A 22,715-nucleotide genomic window follows, 5' to 3' on the forward strand; every position below is an offset into this window, starting at 1 on the left:
TTCCAGATATTTGATTGCTGGAGTTACTTGTTGGGTTTGTAGTTGTTCGATGGTGTAGTAATTCTTCTGTAGTTTCTAAAGTTTATAACTTAAAAAAATAGAGTCTTTGGTTAGGTATTTATAATGTAACATTTTTTAATTCTGTTATCTTTTAGTTTGTGTAATTACATTTTTTACTTACTTTAGAAGGCAGTTGTATGAATTCTTCCACTTCTGTTTTCCAATTTTCTGTAGCATATCTAGCAGAGTGCAATTGTCATGCAGCTTACATAGTTTTTGGTTTAGTAAGAGACCATATTTTGTGTTGCTACTAGTTATTTCAAGTGGTTATATAGTTGTATTGGTTAGTTTGCTTTATGGTTGTTTTTATTGGTTAGTGTGCATTTAGTTTTCAATTCTTTTTCAGTTATTGCATTTTATGGTGGACACTTACCGTTTATTTTATAATGTTACATGTATATTTTAGGGGTGGGTGGAACTTGAATTCCATGGAGTTATGGAAAAACTCTGCAAGATGCTGCGGAATTCCTCCAACGTGCGGAAGACATGCAGTTTGTGCTTGAATGTATTGCTGGAAGCACATGCAGTGCTGAAAATCAGAGGGAACAGCACCATGCATTCCACAGCCTTCTGACCGTGAACTCCAGTGACCGCCCGCATTAGGTAGTCGTGCTAGGGTACTCCAAATCTCGCTTACCATCTCATATGTTCTGAAGATTCATGGTAGAATAAGTCTGTCACAATGCTATTGGCGGAATTTGGACAGAACTCCACATTAAATAGTAACATGGAGTGGCCAAAACACCACCAATTCTGCAGGTGGAACAGAACATTCCACCCACCCCTTATATTTCAATTTCTTAGTTTTATTTTGAGTGTATTATTTATGTATAACTATTAATTGTTTAATGTTTATATTTTATTAGTTATATGTTTACTTTAATCCTAATTTGATGTATTGAAGTATATCATTTTTTGGGGTGTTTTAAGTTTACAAATATATAACTGTTATAACATTATTAGATTATTTCTATATGTCTTTTGGGTGTATCATTATTTTGTGATTAATATACAATATGTTATGATACGTTTTTATAATCAAATGCCTTTATTTTGTGCAATATTGATGTAATCCATATTGTGGATTACATCAATATTGCCTAAGAGATTAGAGTTAACTTCTCAAATAATAGACCCCCAAGTTGAGGTGATTCAGTGAGGCTGTTGTTAGATGGAGAAGTCTGAGAGGATGAGGGTAAATCAGATATTGCCAGTCAGGAGGCATGGACATTTGCAGGAGCAAGGGGTACCAAGGTCTCCGTGACCATCCAGAAACCACAAATTGAACCTCCGAATGGACATTCTGGACTTTACTCACTATTTTCGGAATTAATTAAAAGGAAGGAAATGCATTAAGGAGACCCTGAGCCCACAGAATCATGTACTCATTGGTCTCCCATGCCCTGTCTAAGGGGATTAGACTACAGAATGAAGGGAGTAGAGAGTTCTACTGTGTGGCAATGAGATCTACAGATGAGTCTCTGAATCCCTCCATTATCTGGAGAAAGAGGAAGGCACAATGCCACCAAGCAAGGGAAGTGATCGATATTCTAAACAGCTATATTTTTGCAAACAATATTAATGACTTCTATATTTTTGAAAAAGATATTTCTCACCTTAAATTCGATATTCTTGAACACAATATTCTTGTTGTCGATATCTATATTGGTAAAACGAACAAAGAAGTCAGGTTGCAAATTGTTCAACATCATTCAGAACAAAGGTCTTAAATGCCCCGATGGTCGCCAATTCATACAAGCCAATCATAGCGAGAGAGATCTTAAATGGACTGAATTGTGCGTAATAAAACAAACCCCCATAGGAGGAGATGTTGAAGCACTACTGCTGCTGCAAAAGGAGGCATACTTGCTTTCGAAATACAACAGTGCAATTACAGGTCTAAATGAAATGTCGGAAATCTCCAGAATGTAACTCTGTGCTCCACTCTAAAACATAGAAGAAGAGGCTGTGGAAGCCAGCTTTCATTTCTTTAAAATACACAACAAGCTTGTTCAAAGTATGGGCAATGCATGAACTACAAGGCCCAAGATACATCAGGACGATCCGCTAGGTTCGTGGGCTTGTCACTGGAAAACCAGAAGTCTTAAACATGTGATTAGACAGAGTTTCTTGCCACAGCAAACTCCTGATTAGTTGGATCCGTACACCAGTGCTGCACACATCAAACGGTTACACAAACTGAGATCAAAGTAAGTGAGTTCAACCGCCTAGCGCACGGATTTGAACTACCAACTTTGGTGCTGATACAATTGTAGCTCACGCTTTCTGTTACAGATGACAGACAACGCATCCTCATTCGAAATTTGAAAGTAAGTCCTTTGATCGCGTCCAAGTTAATTACGAATAGGAAATGGACACAAACACTGATTCGCATTTGCCTTTAATATTCACAGAATATTTCTCCAAAACACTGCATCGTAAATCAGAGGCTGTCGTTAAAGATTCCTCCACTGCTTGCAGAAATTAAGTCGATCGGCTGTGGAGTTTCCTTATATAAACACAGGACCCAATTCTATTAATGTTAGTGGTTCCCAGATTGTTTATCGTTTGTGTTTCGACCAGATGGTCAGCAACACGAGCTGTACGGCATTTCTATTAATGAGAAGAGGCTTACAGCATGTACTGTGCTTTTTTGAAACATAGATTATTCATGATGCATATAAATTAGGTAGGGTTTAATTAAGAAAAATCCCCTTTTTCTTTCTGTTTTTAGATTCTATCCAGTCCTAGCCCTAAAGAAAATCCTAAAAAGCATATTGGGATTTGAAACGCATCTGCACGCTTTACCATTGGACAAACAAGTGCTTGAAATAGGAATAGCTTCAAAGGGGATTACTCTCAACTATGTAAACCCTTAGGCTTGAATACTAGTTCCCTTTGGTCAGCAACCCCTGAATGTTTTGCTAACATGATTATGAACTCTGAGGAGGGTTGCTTTGTGAATTTTTAACTGGTTGAACATTCACATTTATTTTTGTTAGAAAGTTATTTTTGATAGTTAGTTTGTTTTTATGTCAATGTAAACAAGGAGTGTTATCTTGATCTGTGTTTGAATAATTTGCCTAAGTGTTTTCTTCTTGAAAATGTTTAAAGAATTAACATGATAAATTATGTAGACCAAGACATCTTGCAGTTTGGTCTAAGTTTGCTGAAGTGAATAACGCCATTCAAAACTGTCAGCTGGATCATTTGTTTTTGTTATTTACTGTCCCATTCTAGCTGGGTGTATCAGGGCCAACCCCTTTCTGCAGCTAAAGTCGATATTTCTGTGTCACGATATTTCCAACTCCATATTTGTGTAAGTTGACATCTTGAACTCGACATTCTGTCTGCACACCGAAAAAAAGGCAACGTAGTTAAAAAAATAACATTGCAAAACAAAATGTAACATATTCTTAGCTGATCGTTGGGAATGTAAAACAAATGTACTTACAGAATGAAACACAAGAAGTGCATGTGATCAATTCCTCCTTTATAATCTTTTTGGATTGGAGGCTTCACCTCGGAAGTAGAATTTTGATTGGGCTAGGTAACAATGTGGTATATTATCTAAGAAGAGGCGGTGAGAGGAGTTAGCCTCCTTGACTTAACGCCTCTCATCGCCACTTCGGAAACGCCAGGCTGCACCATATGTGTGCTACTTCATGCATCACACATGTAAGTTACAAAATGACATTTAAAAAAAAAAAGTTGTTTATGTACAGGAAAGAACACCTTCCTAACCTTCCAAACCTTGGCATTTAGCTTTTTCCATGTGTGCTGCACAAGGCAGCACACATGGAAAAAGCAAAAACGAGGAGAAATGAAGCATTTCTCCTCATTTCGCCTCCTTAAGACCAGGATTTTCCTGGTCTTGAGTTTGGCACTACTACCTATTATCGCCTCTCTTGATAATAGGTGGCAGCGTCGAAGTGAATGGGTGTTGCAGTGGAACGCTCACCGCAACACCCACTGCACGCCCCCTTTCATGCTAAGTTTACCATGAAAGGAGCACTATTACCAAGGCAGCGTTAAGCCATTTAACGTGGATTTTAGCCACGTTATGTGGTTTAGCGATGCCTTGGTAATAGGGCGCTGACCCTATCGCCACCACAACGTCACAAAAAGTGATGTTATGGTGGCGATAGGGGCTTGGTAATATGCCACAATGTCTGTAGGAAGCAGAACCTAACTCATGGAGTAAGGACTGGATGAGCAATGCGGATGGAGAGGTAATATATAATGCATTTTTCAGGTGGGCATTGGCAATCCGAGGTCCGGTTTTCTGCTTAACCTATGAAACAGGGAAACCTTTTGTACACTTTGTGCCCTCATCCAGCAACTGAGTGAAGTACAGCCATGTCACTAAATTCACCTGTATTGACCACCCCATCATCCACTTCACTATCACAGGTTCCCCAGCCAACACCACCAAGTCCCTGAGTTCCTCCAACTGCTGCTTGGACAAAGTGACTGAGACCCAGTGGAGGGAGACCCTCATCACCATCCACCCCGACGCCCCATCATCCCTGGAACGGGCCGTCAAGAATTTCTCAGGCTGGATCACCAAATGCTTCAACAGAGTCGCCCCCATGAAGTCAGCTAAAACAGCAGATCCACAAAACAAGCTAGCTGGTACACACCCGAAATCAGAACCATGAAGCGCAACAGCAAATGACTAGAAAAACAATTGCGCACCACCAAAGACCCCACCGATCGAACCATGTTCAAATCACCCTTCAACAAGTACCACCATCGCATCAAGGACACAAAAAGAGACAACCTCACAGACCAAATTGAAACAAGAGCCAACCACACAAAGGGAACATTTCAACATCGTTAGAGTACTCCTTCCCGTCAGCTACTGAGAACAAGGTCCGCCCATTCTAAGATCTCTGCAACACCCTGTAAGACTATTTCCACAGCAAGCTAACCACCATCTACAACAACTTTGATCCCTAGCCCACTGACCACAACTTCAACAGCCTCCTCCCAACTAAGGACACCAGCCACTCGATCACCACATGGAATCCTCTAGCCACACAGATCACCAGAGCCATCATGTCCTCCATCCACTCCAGAGCACCCATGGACCTCTACCACACCATTTCTTCAAACTTGGAACCAAAGAAATCAGCACAGTCCATCACAGCTTTCACTGTTTTAAAATAGCAGCCTCATTGTTATGTTTAGTTTACAACGTTAGATATGTTTAAAATAATTTCTCCTGCATGCAGCCAGTTATAAGATATATATACATTTAGGGCTTGATTTGTAGTTTGAAGGCCTGTACTTCATCCGTCAGTGTGTCAGAGGACATTAACTTAGCCATGCAAAGGGACGACCCTCCGTCAAGTTTAGAGACCACTGCCAGCCAAGCAGTCATCGTTGTACCATCCGAACGGTTCTCTTCAAGGAACTAAAGGTTTGATGGATATCCAGCATCACCAAACTTTTCCACAAGTTTTGTTTTTCAGGAACAAGCTCCTAGTTTTTTTCTGAAATGCAAAAAAAAGAATGTCCTTCAAACATTGAGAGTTTCTTCCCAAGGATGTAGGTGTCGTTATTTTGTTTTCTGTCCCTCACCACTATGGTTTCCTTGCGGTGACAGACAGAAAAAAAGACCTCCTTGTCCTCTCCAGGTGAGGTGGGTGGACTGAGGTTTTGGCAGACAGGGTACTCCATTACTTTTGCAACTGAGTGCACTGTCTGCCAAAGTCTAAATCAGACCCTAAATATTTATATTTAATATGATTATTATTTTTCACATTTTTGTAAATCAAGTGCACATTCATGAAGGTAGACTACTGACAATAAGGTCAGTGGTCTACATAGAGATCAGTATTTAATAGCTTTCTGCACTACTGCAAAATCTATTACCATTAACTAAAATTGAAGATTAAAAAAACTTCAATGCCAACCAAAATCTTACTATTTTAAAATTGAGGACATAGGAAGTGACAAGAAGGTTGCACAGCTTGAGTAAACAGATGTGGAGTGTTGATAGTGGACTTATGTGTGTATATCCATCCCTATGTAAGTATCTCCCTCGTTAACTATTTACATTACATTTTAAAATATGCCTAACACTAAAAAATGTGACCAAAACCCATACTTCTGACATTTTAAACCAGCATCTCCATGATGATTTATGTCAGCTTGCTCCATAAGAAAAGCTTTCAATTTAACAGCTCCTATTCCAGAAAAATGGGGTTCAGGAGGGCCTACCTTTGTCATGAATACAGAATGTTAGCGTTCTAGTTATTAGTTATAACTCTGTGGTGAAGCACCTGCTTTACTCAGCCTGTCAGACCTTTGTTACGTATGGCTGAATAAGATAATTGTGAGTTTATAGAAAACGTCCTCATTTTAGCTTCCGGAATACCTTCTTATTTAGATGATAAAATCATGTGAGAAAACATTTTTCTCTGAAAAGGTTCCTCAAATCCCAGCAAGAACTCCTCATTTTTATAAAGGGTCAAATCAACTTAGAACTCACACCAATTCCTAACATCTGTTAGCACCCTTTCTATACAGTCCATTTGTGATCCTCAAAAGCAGGCATTTACTATAATGTATTCCAATGAAACAAGAAAGGCAGAGCATATACACCAAACATCCAACAGGCACACCTCTTATAACCTTCCACCAAAACAGTCCGGGGCAAAACATACCATCCATCAAAGAATATTGTGAATTTCACCCCAAGGTTTTAGGTCAGATTTACAAAAGCAATATTATCCAAGGTAGAGTAGGGCCTAATGCAATCGGTCAATAACTACTTGTGAGTACTCTCCCCTTTCAGAATATTGCTTCATTATCATATTCACTCAGAATGTGACAGCCAATTAGATATCTCAGAAGGCAGTCTAACTACCCACAGAGGTCTCTAACTGAAATGTTATTGCAACAGACAACCAGCTAATAAGGAACAGTGTTGCCACATTTATGTGATAATAGCATTATTGGACTAGAAGCCAGTATATAATGCTAGTTATTGAGCCATGCACTGCTGTTACCCCCTCACATGCAGCGTGGACTTATAACTTAATTGAGAGGCAATGACTATTATTATTGACCTTCTCTTCCTTGCAATGAAAAATGCAACACAATTAATACCCCAGCATCAGGAAAGTCAATAACACGCGACTGGGTCACTGTACAGTTCAAAAGGACTTTTGTCCCATTTTTGGTGCCACATAGTTTGGCACTACATAATGAGGCATTTTAAAGCAGATATCTTCCAAAACAACACTGCATATTATTCAGAAGTCACACTACTGCCTCTATGAAATAGTTCATTAGCCAAATATGTGTTTCATCCATCTGTGTCACTATTAAATCTAGAGCATAAAAACTGGCAAAGTAATGTTGTGCTGAAAGCTGAAGAATTGCATTCATATCACACAGGATTTTTTCCATGGCAGATTCAAACAAAAGAAATTATAGGCACTATTTATGGAATAATTGAGTAAAATCTATGTGCTTAGTTTCCATCAATGGTGCAGATAATATTTTTTGGTTCCATAAAGGGGGTGGTTCTTTTAAAGTGCTAGAAAAGATGTGGTGTATACTTGACAGCATTAGCCAAACTACAACCCTACATGTAAATAAGGAGTTTCTTGAAAATTCTTGGGTTTGCGAATACTGGGACGCACTAAAGAACACACACATGACAGTACTTTCTGTTTCTTCACTGACAGCTGTTATTCAAGAACTACCATCTCTAACCTTTAGTTGTTACTGGGCCATTGGGTATTTGGCTTTCCTGCTACTACATATCTGATATTGCCATATGTAACTCCTGGATGGAGCTTTTAAGCCTCAGGCATTTTCTCCAAGTGTAGATTCTCAAAGGGGTCTCTCTCTAACTTTGTGTCTACCTTACTGGCTGCCAAAGTGTTTTAAAAATGAGGAACCTGAGATTCACAGAAAGATCATCACATCTGCTTCTCATCAGTAGGTCTCAATAGCAGTTTTGTTTGGTTGGTGCCCGCTGTTTCTAATATTGGGCCCGATTCACAAAAGTAATCTCAGACAAAATCCTAACTTTACGACATTCGGTATTCACAAAGGGCATTTAGGAGTAGTAAAGTTAGGAATTTGTCTCAGTTAAACTTAAGTTTTGGTTTTAAACTTAACTTAAGACCAAAACTTAAACTTAACTGAGACAGAATCCTAACTTTACGACTTTCGGTATTCACAAAGGGCATTTAGGAGTAGTAAAGTTAGGATTTTGTCTCAGTTAAACTCAAGTTTTACTTAAGTAAGACTTAAGACCGAAACTTAAGTTTAACTGAGACAAAATCCTAACGTTACTACTCCTAAATGCCCTTTGTGAAAACCAAAAGTCGTAAATTTAGGATTTTGTCTCAGATTACTTCGTGAATCGGGCCCATTGTTTCTGGTTTTTAGTTGGGCACCATTCTACACTTTTCATAAAGTGACATGTGCAAAGGGGGATATGTCTAGTTAACCACAGAGCGAGCAAATTACTTTATATGGGTATTATGCTATTTTTCAAACACAGAGGATGGTTAACACTAACGTTACAGCCGGATACAGCAGGAACAATGGTTGAAGCTAATTAATCCCTTCCCCTATATGGAGATACCCATGAGTTGATATATCTTAACACTCCACAGATAACACCACCATAGGGGAAAGGGAAAAAAGGGACAAAAGAAACAATACCATTGTCGCTGCTAGGCTCAAAATAGTGATGTCGTCAGAAGATCTAGACCTCTCTCTCCTACAGTCCACCCCAACTGCCCTGTAAGTGGAAACACAGTACACACATGAGATTACTCCCCCATATCCATATCATCTTTATACCCCATATGTGTGATGTACTTACTTATATTTATAGGGGTGCTTCTCCCAAGTTAAAAAGGCACAAAAGAGAAAAATAAAGAAAATAGAAAAAACATAGTTCTTTTTCACAAAAGTGAGGTACTTATCGCAGATAATCCTCTTTTTGCGGGTGAATGTTCTTATCCATTTGGCTGCTCTGAGCCTCCTGTAATGCGGATATATCACTGCCTACCTAATCAGCTCTCCAGAGCGTAGCTAGGCAAGTGGAAGTAATCCCACTCTGAGGCACTAATAGCGTGGAAGCAACCTTCCTCTCTCTGGATGTTGATGGAAAAGAATATTAATAGCCCAGCGCTTCCTCGCTTTTCTGGGCGTTTGCTCTGCTGCTCTAAACAAAAACAAATAATGAAGCACTGACCAGCGCGGAGGCCGTTTCTCTGTAGGCTTGAGTAAAAACAGAAGCAGCTCTAATATCGCTCAGCTGCTGTTTCCCACGTAACCACAACCTTCAGTCAGGAAGCACGAAACGCTCGGAATATTGAAAGTCTGTGTAGCTTGAAGCAATCAAGCGCATCCTGTACACCCCCACCTGAACGCAGGGAGGCGTTCAGTGAGTCTCCAAGGATTACAGCACCAGGGCGAGGAGAAGCCGGCAAGTAGCGGTTTGGCAGGAAGGAGTGTTCCGGATCAATTAAGCCTGCAACCGTCCTTCAGGCGGCAGCATTCAGGAAACCAAAAAAACACCAAGTTCGGCCGCATATCAGATGTGCAGGTATCACGTAGTTTCTTTGGTTCAGGAAGTAGCTCGAGTGACAAGCACCAAGCACAACCAGGGTGGGGCTTGAGTACCCATCGTCAGGTGCTGTAACCAGCCTTCTAAGAGGATTGTGGGAGTCGTCGTTTTTTGTGCTCCATCATTCATACTGTGTATTTTAATCGTGCTCAGTGTACCTATCTCCGCCTAGCCATAACACTATTGTTAGCAAGCGCAAGAGGGCACAGTGTGGCATACAAGTGCAAATAAATTCAGTTTATATGTTAGGGACCAAGGCAGTAAGGGTTAAAATGTATGAGGTATTCCATTATCTGAAATTGAATGTTTGATTTATCCCCTTAACTAAATCAATAACTTAAACACAAAATATCTAGACAGCGGGGGTATCCAACTGTTTTCAATATTGTTTCTGTTTTTAACTAAGGACCATTCTACACTTTTCATAAAGTGACATGTGCAAAGGGAGATCTGTCTAGTTACCCACGCAGCCAGCAAATAACTTTATGCGGGTAATAAGCTATTGTTAGACCTTTCACCCTTAGGGGGGTATTCCCCCAGGCATTTTGCCTGTTTACCTCAAATTCTACTGATTTTGTTTTGTTGGTTTTTAGGACTCAGTGCACTTTCTCACTGCTAACTAGTGCTAAAGTGCATGTGCTCCCTGCCAGTTTTTACCTGGTGGTAACAGTCCACTTAAAAATAAAAGGTGAGGTGTTGATGAACACTAAATGTCAACACAACTTGTGCTTGTTACTCTACCAATTTTTTTTAATGTATTTACAATAAATTGTAAATCCAGTGCAGAAACACAAATGTTATATGCATCAGGTCACTAATGCACCTAGAGGGCAAAGTGTGTAATGGTTGATATGAATTGCAAAATAATATTTTTGTGACATTCTTAATCAATATGAAACACACAATCAGTAAGTGAACAATTCTCAATTGAATAATGGTCAGAATATTCCAATCAAGCGTTACATTTTCACAAATTACTCTAGATCCTTTACGTTACCCACTGCAGTAAATATATGTAGAGGGATGCTCAGATTGATATGTGTTAATTACGATTAATATTATTTTTGTATCCTGGACCTAGAGCTATCATGTTTAAAGTTGAGATATGCAATATTGGTTCTGAGTGGTTCACCCAGTCTACATACAACATGAGTTTGAATATTTCATAGAGGACTTTTTTCCAATATTGTTGATTTTTTTCTTTTACAGGTACGTAAAGTTTACCCAATTCTCAAATCAGCCACATTGACACACAGTAGTTTGTCATCAGTGTATGGGATTGAGGTCCAACAACGCATAGTGGTTTTCATGGGAACAGAAAATGGACAGCTCCTCAAGGTAAGCACATATCCTTGCTTTTGTTTGACTCTTACAATGCATGAGGTGCTATTTTTTCTTATTGTAGGTTTGGGACTTGGGACTGCCCAGAATCGGCATTGCCAATGCCTCCACCAACCCATACAAATGGGCACAGTCTCCCTGCCCCTTGGGGCATAAGGGAGCAATAGCCCCCACTAGGCACCATGGACTATCTTTGTTTCTTAGTGTAGGGCTTGGGGCTACCCAGAATAGCCATGGCAACGACCCCATCCCCCCATAAAATGGCCACAGTCTTTCTTCCCCCCCTTGGAGGCATTTTGGGGCAATAACCCCCTATCTGCCCCCCCCCCCCCACATGGGACAGAAAGCCCACTCTGCAGTAACCTTTTTTGCAATGGGCCCTAGCACAGCCAGCACCAAGGGAAACCTACCAAACCTGTAAATGTTTTAAACCTAATCACACAGGGGAATTCAGGACAGGGGGACTTGTGTGACTCTCACCAGGTTCTGTTACCCAGAGTCCCTTGCATACCTCAAGATTTATAAAAACAAAACTCATTATCCTCAAATTTCTGTGATGGAAAGTTTTGGACACTGTGGGGAGCCACTAACTTCCACCCACCCATCATTACCCCAAGTCTCCCAATAAAAATGGTGCCTCACTTGTGTGGGTAGGCCTAGTGCCTGTGACAGGAAACGGCCCAAAAAGCAACATGGACACATCACATTTGTCCACTGAAAGCTGACCCTTTTTTTGCAATGTGCCTAGCTGTGGATTTCGGACCCTAGCTCCTAGGGAAACCTGGTAAACCTGTACATTTACGCAAACAAGGTTGTTTTGTGCTAGACAGGGGACATCTGCGTTTTTGGTCCTGGGATCAATGGACATCTAGGGAAACATACCAAACCCAAACAATTCTGAAAAGTACAAACAAAAGAATTGGTGGTAGTGTTCCCCTAGAAGAGGGAAAACGTCCACACATACAGTACTATTCTTCTCAGAGTAATTATTTAAGACGTATACGTAGAACGAGAAAATTAATTGAATTGTCTGAAGAAGGGTGCTTTTGTGGCCTGACATACACCCACCACCAGGGATGTCAACAAGGCATGAATGCCTCAATCACAAGAAAAAAAGAAATAACACGCCACTTTAGCACTCCTGTTCGTGTTCAATTAGTGTACTCCATAAAAATTCATCTGGCTATATTTAAAGTCCAAACCCGTTGTTTTCTATAAAGTTAGTCTATAATCATAGTTTGTACATTGTCCGTATTTGTATTCATACAACTCCAAATTAAGAGTTCCAAGTCAGGTTGTATTCCTCCAAAGATTCTTTTATTAAACACCAATAGTTTATAACAACTTCACAGCTCACACCGCCGACACGTGTTTCGTCTCACAGAGACTTTTTCAAGGCAAAGAAAAGTGGATGCGCGTACAACTGCAGTAAAGCACAGTAGGTAGCCTTCCTTCCTATCAGTAAGAGTATGGCTGTTATATCAGTTCATCTAATATTTAATGAAGATGCAGTTGGAGCAAAAGATCAGTGTTCAGTATATCGAATTCTGAAAAGTAGACACCTGGGGGAGTACAGGGAGGTGTGGCTTGTGTGAATCCCCCAACATGTTTTTACTCAGAATCCCCTGCACACCTCAAATTAAGCTGAAAATAAAATGTGTCTCACGTTTCTGTGTGGCAAAGTTATGGAATCACCGGGCTGACTCAAATTTACTACCACCCAGGGCTTCCCCAGGTCTCCAGATAAAAACGGTACCTCACTTGTGTGGGTGGGCCAAGTACCCGCAGCATGGAAGGGCCCAAAGCGTATTGGTCTTTACACATCTCTTCATATGTACCAAAGAGGCCAACATCCAATATTTTCAGGATTGTTCAGTAAAAGAGTGAAAATAAGAGTACTAAAAGGAAAGGGTTAATAGCCACCAACTGTCTGAGAACCCACGTGTTAATGTTGGATAGGTAATGCACGCATATTAAGCTTCCATGAAGTGTGCATGTCCAACTATCAGATTATAAAACGTAATGTGTTTTTAATGCACCCAATTATAATGGCATTACAGAAAGAATTATGTCTGTCACAATTATTTTACTAGGGGGCCCCTTGGAAGGCGGGTGGCCCTGACCAACTGCCCACTTTGCCGGTGTCTTAAAACATCTTCGCTCCTGTTTCTCCCCGGGTATCCAAGGATGGTCCCCAAATTTGTTACTTGTTGGCTGAGCGACCTGCACATTACTTGTTCAGGACATTTAATCAGTCACTGTGTGATGAATAGACATGTATCTAACAGCTCATCAAAGCACTGTGAAGAAATGGCGACATTTATCGCAGGCAAAACCTCGAACAAGGGACTATACCTGGAACTACCCATCTTCCCACTCTGCACCGAAGATGCCTTATGTGGAAGGGGCTCACCCACAGCCCTGCCTTGAATGAATGGATACCTCCCTCGCACTCCAACTCAATCCAACAACCCTGCCCCTCGCAACTGAAAAATAACACAATCTGGACAAAATGTAACTATTTCCCTGAAGAAGTCCTCAACACTCTCTCCAGCATGAAGCCAGAATCTCACATCCCCGACCCCCTCCTTGCAGCGATTGTTAAAAACCTCAAGTACGTAATCTCTCCCATTTGGACCAAAATCATCAACTCCTCCCTTTTGAGTGGCTCCATCCTGGCTTCCCTTAAACTTGGCTAAGTCACACCCCTCATCAAAAAAACATTATCCAATTAATTGGAAAGCAGGGGGAACATGGCTGTCGTCAGCAAACGGCCACTGGTGGACAGTCCTTGGGCGCGCTCCTGAGCTCTCTGAGGGGTTTCCCGCACTCGATAATGGCATGAACTGACAGCCCTATCTTATCGGCGCTTCGTGGTGACTGGTGCCTCTTCTACATTGTTGTGCCTCTTTTCTTTTGGGTCCTGTCTTCTGCCCTTCCTCTCTGCTCCGCTCCTGGATGGCTCCGAAGCTCCAGGGTGAAACGCCCGTGCTTCGGGCTGGGAGGATGCGGCCCAAGAGTGGTGCCGAAGCAGAATCACCTGTTTCCTGGTCCGGGCTGTGGGTGGTAGAGTCAGCACCGGAGCCCTGCTGGGGAAACTAGCTGTGAGTGGTACATGGTGGAGGAGCAACCCCCCAGGTAGGGCTCAGAGCGTTCGGATCAAATCCGGAGACTGTGGAGGGAGGTAAGTATTCTGTAGGCCACCTCTCACATGCATCTCAGGAAAACAGAAAGAGACAGTATGTGCTGCTGCTTTTGGAAGAGGAGGGGTGGCCCCTTATTATATGGAGAGGGGAGAACGGCAGCAAGGGCAGCAGGGAAAAGGAGCACCTTCAGCTAAATTGTGCAGGTATACCCTTAGAACGAGGGCTGAACTGCTCCCCTCACACATCGGGCCCTCCATAAAAAGTAACTCCCCAACAGTTATTGTGAATTTGCTAAACACACAGAGGAAGGGAGGTGAAGAAAGAGCAAGAGGCGAAAGGCTGGAAAAGAAAGATGAAAGAACTGAATTCACTGTTTGCACTAAAGGCAGTGGGCGAGGTAGAGGGAAGAAAGCTTTGGCCCCCAAAATAAAGAAAACACCCTCTCTGAAATTGTAATAAAAAGTCCTTACCTCACCTACCATTTGGGCCTCTAGCAAAGAAGAAACCTGTCTCAGTACCACCGGCAGGATGGAATCAGACCAGTTCCAGAATTCATCGTTGAATACACCAATTATCACCCTGGAAAAAATGAAATCTTCCCTTATACTTGTGGTTACCGATAGCACGGTAGAGGCATTGCCGGCGGGATCTAGTAGCTCTCGGATATTGGTACATTCTGCGGTTTCTACCTGAAACCGCTTCAGTGTGCTGGAGTTGCAAGATGCTCAGTCTAGCCCCCGTTTAGAGTCTACACAGCAAGTAACATCTCCTCAACATCCTTCAGCAGTAAGTTCAGGGTCCTTGGCTGACACTCTTTTAGCACCCAAGAAGGACGAGATGGGAAATAGATTCACAGTTCTGAGACCAACCAAGTGGCAATCCAGGTGTCATGTGCAGTGTTGACCCAGAAGTTGGAAGAGGTGTCTTTAAGAACAGACATTCTTGAGCAATAGATCCCAAAAATTAAAGAGGCACTCAATACCTCCTCAGCAGAAATGGCTAAGTTAATAAGCCAAAACAAGGAAATGAAGGATGATTTAGAGCGGTTGGAGAACCACTCTAGGTGGAACAATCTGAGACTGATGAAATTTCCGAAAGACCTCAAAGGGTCTGATATCAGGGAGTTTGTGATCTTATTACAAAAAGAGACAGTTCTAAAGAACTCCACAAATATAGATTTGTCACAAGAAATTCAACGGGAATCCAGCAAGACAAAAGCCCAGGGAAATCCTTATAAACTTTCACACATACACTGTTAAGGAGGCAATTTTATCAACAGCACTCAAGGAAGGAACTTTAACATCTAGTGCCTTTCCCTACTCCTTTTCATTTAATATCAGGTCTGATATCTGTCATACCACATCACAGAGGCAGTGGGAGATCGGTAAACGAATGGTGGAATTAAATAAACTAGGGGCTAGGGCACAATTGAAGTTCCCTGCATTACTTCGTACCATGTGGAACATATACATAATCCGCTCAGCTGAGGAGGCAAATGAGCTTATTGATAACATTAGGAAGGGAGAAGAGGCATAAGGTAGGAGCTACTTGAAATAAGGAAGGCCCGAGGGATCAGGGAAAATACATTGGTTAATTATTTCTTCTAAGTTTGGCCTGGGGCACTGTAGCATAGCAGGGCGGGTTCCCCGGGGTTTGCTGGGGCACATGGGTGCAATGAGATGGGGAAGGGGAAAGAAGGGGGATCAGTGGGAAATAAATCAAAAAAATCCTCTATCACCTTCCCAATCTCAGGTCGTCTGCTTTGGGTTTTTTGTATTCGGTTTAGGAACATTGGGAAGGCCTCCTACAATAGGTGAGATATTGCAATGGTAGTCGGTGATCTAAAATTCCTTTTGTGGAATATCAATGGTTTGCGATGCCCCCCAAAGGCAGAGATTAGTGATGAAATATTTGGCGCAAAGCCCCGCCCAAATATGTCTAATCCAGGAGACTGATCTGAGCCACCTGGAAAGTCGCTGCGTATTTGCAAGGTACTCATGGATAACATACTTTTGCACTTCAGAACCGACAGTTCATTGCAAGGGAGTGGCCATCCTAATCAAACAAGGGGTGGGGTGTACAATTAAATCAATAAAAACAGATTAATCAGTGATATGGTTATTGGCTAAACTAGATTTTAGAGGGTCGGAGTTGGTTTGTGTATCTTCTTATGGTCCTAATATTGATGGAAGCAGCCTCCCACATAATTATTGGAGGAGACTTCAATGTGCTCTTAGATCCTCTAAAGGATAGGTCTAATTGGAGTCACTATGTAGGGGCACCTCGTGTGCGCCAGGCCCTAAACAACATGGTACATGATTTGGAACTTAAGGATTTATGGAGGACTAAGATTGGTAATAAGTAGGGCTTCACTTTCCATAGTAAGAAACATAGACACTCTTCCAGGATTGATTATGTTCTGATTGACAGGTCCATTGCTGAAGATATGACATCAATTGTCATCCAGCCCAGTCATATATCAGATCACGCCTCTATCTTATGTACTTTGGTAGGTAGCCAATACAATGTAAGACCCAGATGGACACTTAAAAGATCTATCCTGACTGACCCAGAGATAGCGAGATAGCTCAAGGATGTATCTAAAAACTATTTCTTGGATAGAATTGGGTCTACGTCCATGGACTTTGTATGGGATACCTTCACGGCTTACCTACATTGCCATATTTGTACTAAGAACAGGGAGGAATCATTGGAGATACGTAGGCTGGAAAATAAAATCTCCCAGTTAGAGTCAGAAAGGATCTGGCTCAATCAGGGGGTACCTGAAAGAATATCACTAGTCCAAAAAGGCCTCGAAAATTCCCGCCAGGAATTTCGAGTGAAACTCGACCAGAAATGTAAGGCACAGTGGCTGTCAGAATCCATGCAGAATTTTGAATATGCGAGAAGGCAGGAGCACTGCTGGCATGAAAAGCCAGAGAAGACCGTGCAAGGAATCATATAAATTAATTAATTGTTAATGACAATGGGGAAACATCCAGTAGACTGGTGGACATGCAAAACCAGTTGCTTTCATTATTTTCTGAGTTATATAAGGAGGACACCATACCAAACACGGAGTCTGTTAGGAACTGGTTGAGGGAAAAATCACTATCGACCTTAACAGCTGAAAGTAGTGAACGCTTAGATGCCCCAGTAACTGAGGGTGAGATCAGAGAGCAAATTGGTAAAAGTAAAAATAATAAGGCTGCAGGAACAGATGCTCCTCCCAGCAAGATATATATACTTCTGCTGGAGAAAATGGTTGCGTTTATGGGTATTCTATGTAATTCAGTTTATCAGTCCGAGGTCAAGACAACCAGGTCATGGAAAGAGGCAACGATAGTGCTTATTTTGAAACCAGCAAAGGACCCTCTAAGGGCGGAATCATACAAACTGATCTCTCCACTTGCTTTAGAGGGGGTGCTGGAGTGTGGAATAGTATAATTAACTATCCCAACTCCAGTGTGTGCAACAGTAGGGAAAGTGTTGGATTGAAAATCCAACAAAACCAACACCTTCTGCCCCCTACAGCAAGCCGTTGTAACGACTTACTTTGTAATTGCATGCGATAATATATATATATATATATATATATATATATATATATATATATATATATATATATATATATATATATATATATATATATATATATATATATATATATATATATATATATATATATATATGCAGAAGACTGTCTGTAACTCCTAACATAGACGTGGAAGACAAACACGGACCCAGAAATAGTTGCAATTGTTTGTATTGATTCCAAACACCACGCACCACAGCCATGACGTGTTTCAGCCCGTAAAAGGACCTTGATCACATGACGCTGTGATAGTTAGTCAAGTATTTAAAGTGATAGTGCATTGTCACGTGCAAGTTTAGCAACGGTAGACATAAACAAAATGTTTAACTTGAGAGCTTTTTCATAATACAGTACTGGTCATTCAAATTTGACAATTGATAAAAATATGTCAACAGTCACCACAAATGCCGAAATTGGGATGTGCAAATCGCAAATAATTGGGCCGCCAGGTTACCACATGGTTTTGAGATAGAATCTCAGAAATTGCCACCAGCCAATGAAAACCTGTGCATTTACATAAATGAATTATGGTTTGTGCAAATTGGCTTGTAAATGCTTGCATGAAATGTGCAAACTAGGCAATAAATGTGCAAACACGCAGTGTGTGTGTGTGTAATCTACATCAAAATGTATATACCTTGTCGCATACTGTCACCATGTATCCATATTTCACTCAAAAAAGTATCTCACGTCTTGCTGCTTATGCAATGAATGGATGCTGCGTCACTTTCTGTCACTGTGTATATGTATTTACTCCAAATGTATCTCCGGTATTTCCTGCTTGTGTTATTCTCTGTGAAGTGCTCTGATGCCCTCAGGTCTATTCCGCACTGTAAAAAACTCATTAAAAAATAAAATTTAAATTAAAATGTGTTCCATTTTCTCATGATACACATCGTGGCCATTGCCTCTGCTGTGTCTATCCACCAATTCCAGTGAGTTGTAACAGAAATATCCAGGTGAATATTCTCGATCTTAGAGATGAAATACTGTGCGAGCTCGTCGCATTTATCATTGGATAGAGGAGGAAGTGTGGCCATAGTTTTAGAGCCAGCAAGTTCCTTGACCACGCTAAACAATATTTTAGATTTATTTGCCGCCTCAGAAATCATCTTATCCACGTAGCTTGCCCTAGTCTGGGCACAGGCTTTGTGGTATTGCTTCAGTTCAGTTTTATAAGCAAGGTAGGTGGAGGCGGAATAATCCCTTCTCCAGACCAGTTCAAGTTTCTTACAACAGGATTTATCAATTTGAAGTGACTCATTATACCAAGGGGCAGGGGTTCTGTGAGTTGATTTTTTCTTCAGAACTGAAGGAAGACAGATATCAATGGCTTCAGAAAGCCAAGCATTCACGGCACTGGCCACAGATTCAGTATCTTCTAAGTCCAGGCTACTAAACGACGGGTGGTCTGTAAGAAATTCATTTAAAACACCTGAATCGAGTTTTTTCCAGTCTCTCTTCAGTATGCTTCCAGAGGCTTTACAATTGGTCGACACAACAGTGTTCTCAACTGAGAATTTAATTAAATAATGGTCTGACCAAGGTACTGGTAGAGACAAAAAACAATGTATCTGGGGAATATTGGAAAAAATAGGATCAAGTAAATGACCACCACTATGGGTTGGGTCCTTAGTATGTAAGGTGAGGTTCATAGCAGCCAAATCATCAATAAGGGTATTACTCAAGCTATTGGTGGGGTCTTCCAAATGCACATTAAGATCACCCACCACAAGGAAATTGCTGGAAGATGAAAGCACCGAGCTTAAATAGTCTGTAAACGAAACCAGCCATGTATTAGCCGGACCAGGGGGCCGATAGACTAGAAGGCCAGTGAGAGTATCTTAGGGTGCAGAGCAAGCTTAAAATGAGCTGCCTCGCAGTTATCTAAAACAACAGAATCGAGCTGGCATTGGTAGGAGTTTTTAAATATAATAGCCACGCCGCCCCCGATTTTTCTGGGGCGGTCACACCTAACAATGGCATAGCCAGTGGGTAATGCTTCTGCCACATCAGGACCAGAGCCAACATGAAGCCAAGCTTCAGTGATGAAAAGTCCATCAGGGGATTCATCAGTGAGGAGATCAAAAATCTCGCGTCTGTGTTTCGGTAAGGAACGGCAATTCAAACTAAAAAATGTGTAACCCAAAGAGGGGGAGATAGGATACGACAGAGCTGCGGAACGTCAAGAGAGAATGAACAGTGTGGACACTTGTGCGAAAGCTGATCAAACTCATCAAACACAGGAGCAGTATAATTTAGTTTGGGTCTCAGGGCATAAAGTTGTTTTGCCCCGTACACAAGTCTAGGCGTCGCAATTTGGCCAGGGGTTGTGGCCCCTGGACCCGTAAGGGCACGGACGGGCGCAGACGGGCACGCCTTTGGCGCGCCCGCTGCGCGGGCGGAAAGGGACGCACATTTATACCGGAAATAGGGCAGGAGGGTCGGAATGTCTGGACCGCCAACCCTGCACCTCCCTGTAAGATGTCTGCTCACCCCCGGATCAGCCCGCGACAGCACCTAATCGGCTGCGCGGGGTGACGTAAGTGCCTGGGAGGTAGCCGGGGACGAGAGGAGCAAGTGTGCAAAATCGGCAAGGAACAAGATTAAAACAATTTAAAATATCATAAAAGCATAACACAAGTGAGCAGCCTAACTTTCCCGGCTTTCCGCCTCAGGAAAGGAAAAGTGCAGAGTGCAAATAACAATCCAAAGGCCTAAAACTTGTCAGACCTATATTTTGTTTAAATCATACCTTTCCCTTGCTACCTCCTGGTTGATTATGAACTTTTGTAGAACATTTTTAAACGTCTCCTATTGTTTTCAAATCTGTGGTAGAACAGACAACAGATGACCATGGAATATGTACATTCAGTTTGCATTTATGTGTAAATGTTTGTCTGGTCTATCCGTTTATGACTTATTTTCTTTTATAAATTGTATGATAATGCACTCCTCAATGTAAAATGTTAAAGAAACAAACACACACACGGTTGTGCACAAGGATATATGGTAATTTGCATTTTAATTTTTGTATTAAGTCACACACAATTTATTTTGGTGAGTTGCAAACAAATGAGTTTTGTTTTGCATATCTGTGTTCTATAGTGTTATAAATTGATACCTATGCTCTCCATTTTTTTCCGTGGAGGAAGGAAGACTAGCATCTGTGCCTGGTCTTTCTAGAATTTATAGCAAACAGCCTCTGATGTAATGCAGGATGAAAAAATATGATGAGACCCAGCTTTAAACTACAGAGATGAGGCGCATGGGGGTGAAATTGCTGCAGCCAGTTTCTGTCTGTTCAACATAGCTAATGCAGCAAGCAGAGGTGCGAGGATGTGGCGTAGTAGAGTTTAAAGTTGTCCAAGCCTACAATTCACTGTGGGCCTGATTATGAGTTTGATGGATATGTGTTGGATATTCCATCCACCGCATCACGAGTTCCATTATATCCAATGGAACATAAGGGAACTTCTAATATGGCGGATGGGATATTCGTCACATTTGTGATGGAGTAACCTGTCCGCCAAACTCGTAATCGGCTCATGTGTGTTCTGGGTTTCCATGTGCTTGGTTTAGTTTGGCCTGTGCCACCTCAAGAATTATACGCTCTCCTCTTCTCGGTTGATATTGATTGCCCTCCAGAATCATTACAGTGCTTCCCTCTGAGGAGGCACTCATTGTACATAAAAGGCGGTGCAAAAACTGACCACATTGAAATGGCAGGAAAGGCAAAACCTATTTCAAGTATCAGGATTCAGACGTTTTTGTGTTGTGACCGCTGAGGAGGTTTTCCTTGTGAGTTATATTTTCTTTTCTTTTGCAATGTCCTCTGTACTGTATGTCGCATTGTGAAATAGGCGGCCCAGAGGTTTAGAGGAAGTGGTGCAAATGCCATTCTTACATTAAATATGGTTCTCTGAATGCGGACATGTTATGAAACTGTACTTTGCAGCATTGACAGATCACTTCTTTGGCTTTTAAAACACCCTATCCATCTCCTAATGTTGACAGATTTTGTGCTCTTTGCTGGATAACCACTCAATGTGCATAAATAATTGGTTAGAAAATCCATTCTTTCAGTTTGGCCTTTGGGAACAGTGTAGATATTTTCCATGTAGTCATTAAAATATAACATTGGGAAACTTTACATATAATTTCTATATATATGCATTTTAAACTGCACAAGGAATTCCATCTCCTGCGTGTGACAGAATTAAGACTCTAGAGGGCGAGGTACATTCGGAGTGAATTAAAGTCATTGATAAGAAAGGACTTGGAAAACTTGAACAATCGTCTTCGAAGTTGTAAGCAACATTAAAAGAAGCTGAAATCTAAAGTCAAGATTGTGCGGCATAGAGGCAGCAGGTCTTATCCAACTAATTAGAAGAATCGCGAGAATATTGAGCAGCAGGGGAAAGGTACTTTTAAAGAAGCCGATCGAAGAAGTGATTGGATAATTGATAAGGTCCCACCAAGAGAGTTGTGTTCACTTTCTAACGCCACAATTCTGGAACGGCTTGTTGATTCACGGTGTCACCTCCCAGCAGGAGCCCCGAGGCAACATCCGAACAGTAAATACAGAATGAGAGCAATCATAGCATAGACAAAGAAAACAGACGTACAGTTACTTCCAGTCCAGGTTGGACCAGAGCAGCTCTAGAATTGGTGATCATTTGTTCTGGTCGGAAGGGGCATCTTTTCATCATACAATGTTGTGTTGTGTGAGAGACTTGATAAATGTCAGCATTTGGTCAGAAAAAAACATCTGTTCTATCGAACAACAGTATGTTGTAGCCTGGAGAGTGATACATTACGTCTTATTCTGATTTGTTAAAAAGCTGTCTGCCATAGCAGAAAGCTGTGTAGCTTCTACGGTGGAGAAGGAGGCAGGTACAATAGCAGATTGGATGTGGGCTGATGGCCCTTACGTGCATTTATTATCTGTTAAAGCCCTGAATAG

At 41.4% G+C, this 22,715-nt stretch overlaps 1 protein-coding gene across 1 annotated transcript in view; it reads left to right on the forward strand.

Moving 5' to 3' along the window:
- Positions 1 to 22,715, forward strand: part of PLXNC1 (plexin C1) — a 456,593-nt gene that overhangs the window by 117,637 nt on the left and 316,241 nt on the right. Inside the window, exon 2 of the mRNA XM_086919059.1 lies at positions 10,877 to 11,005. Coding sequence (XP_086775185.1) covers positions 10,877 to 11,005 — 129 coding nt within the window. The remainder of the gene's footprint in view (positions 1 to 10,876; positions 11,006 to 22,715) is intronic.

The sequence above is a fragment of the Lissotriton vulgaris genome, chromosome 1_1 (genome assembly GCF_964263255.1).
Source record: "Lissotriton vulgaris chromosome 1_1, aLisVul1.2, whole genome shotgun sequence".
Taxonomy (NCBI): Eukaryota; Metazoa; Chordata; class Amphibia; order Caudata; family Salamandridae; genus Lissotriton; species Lissotriton vulgaris.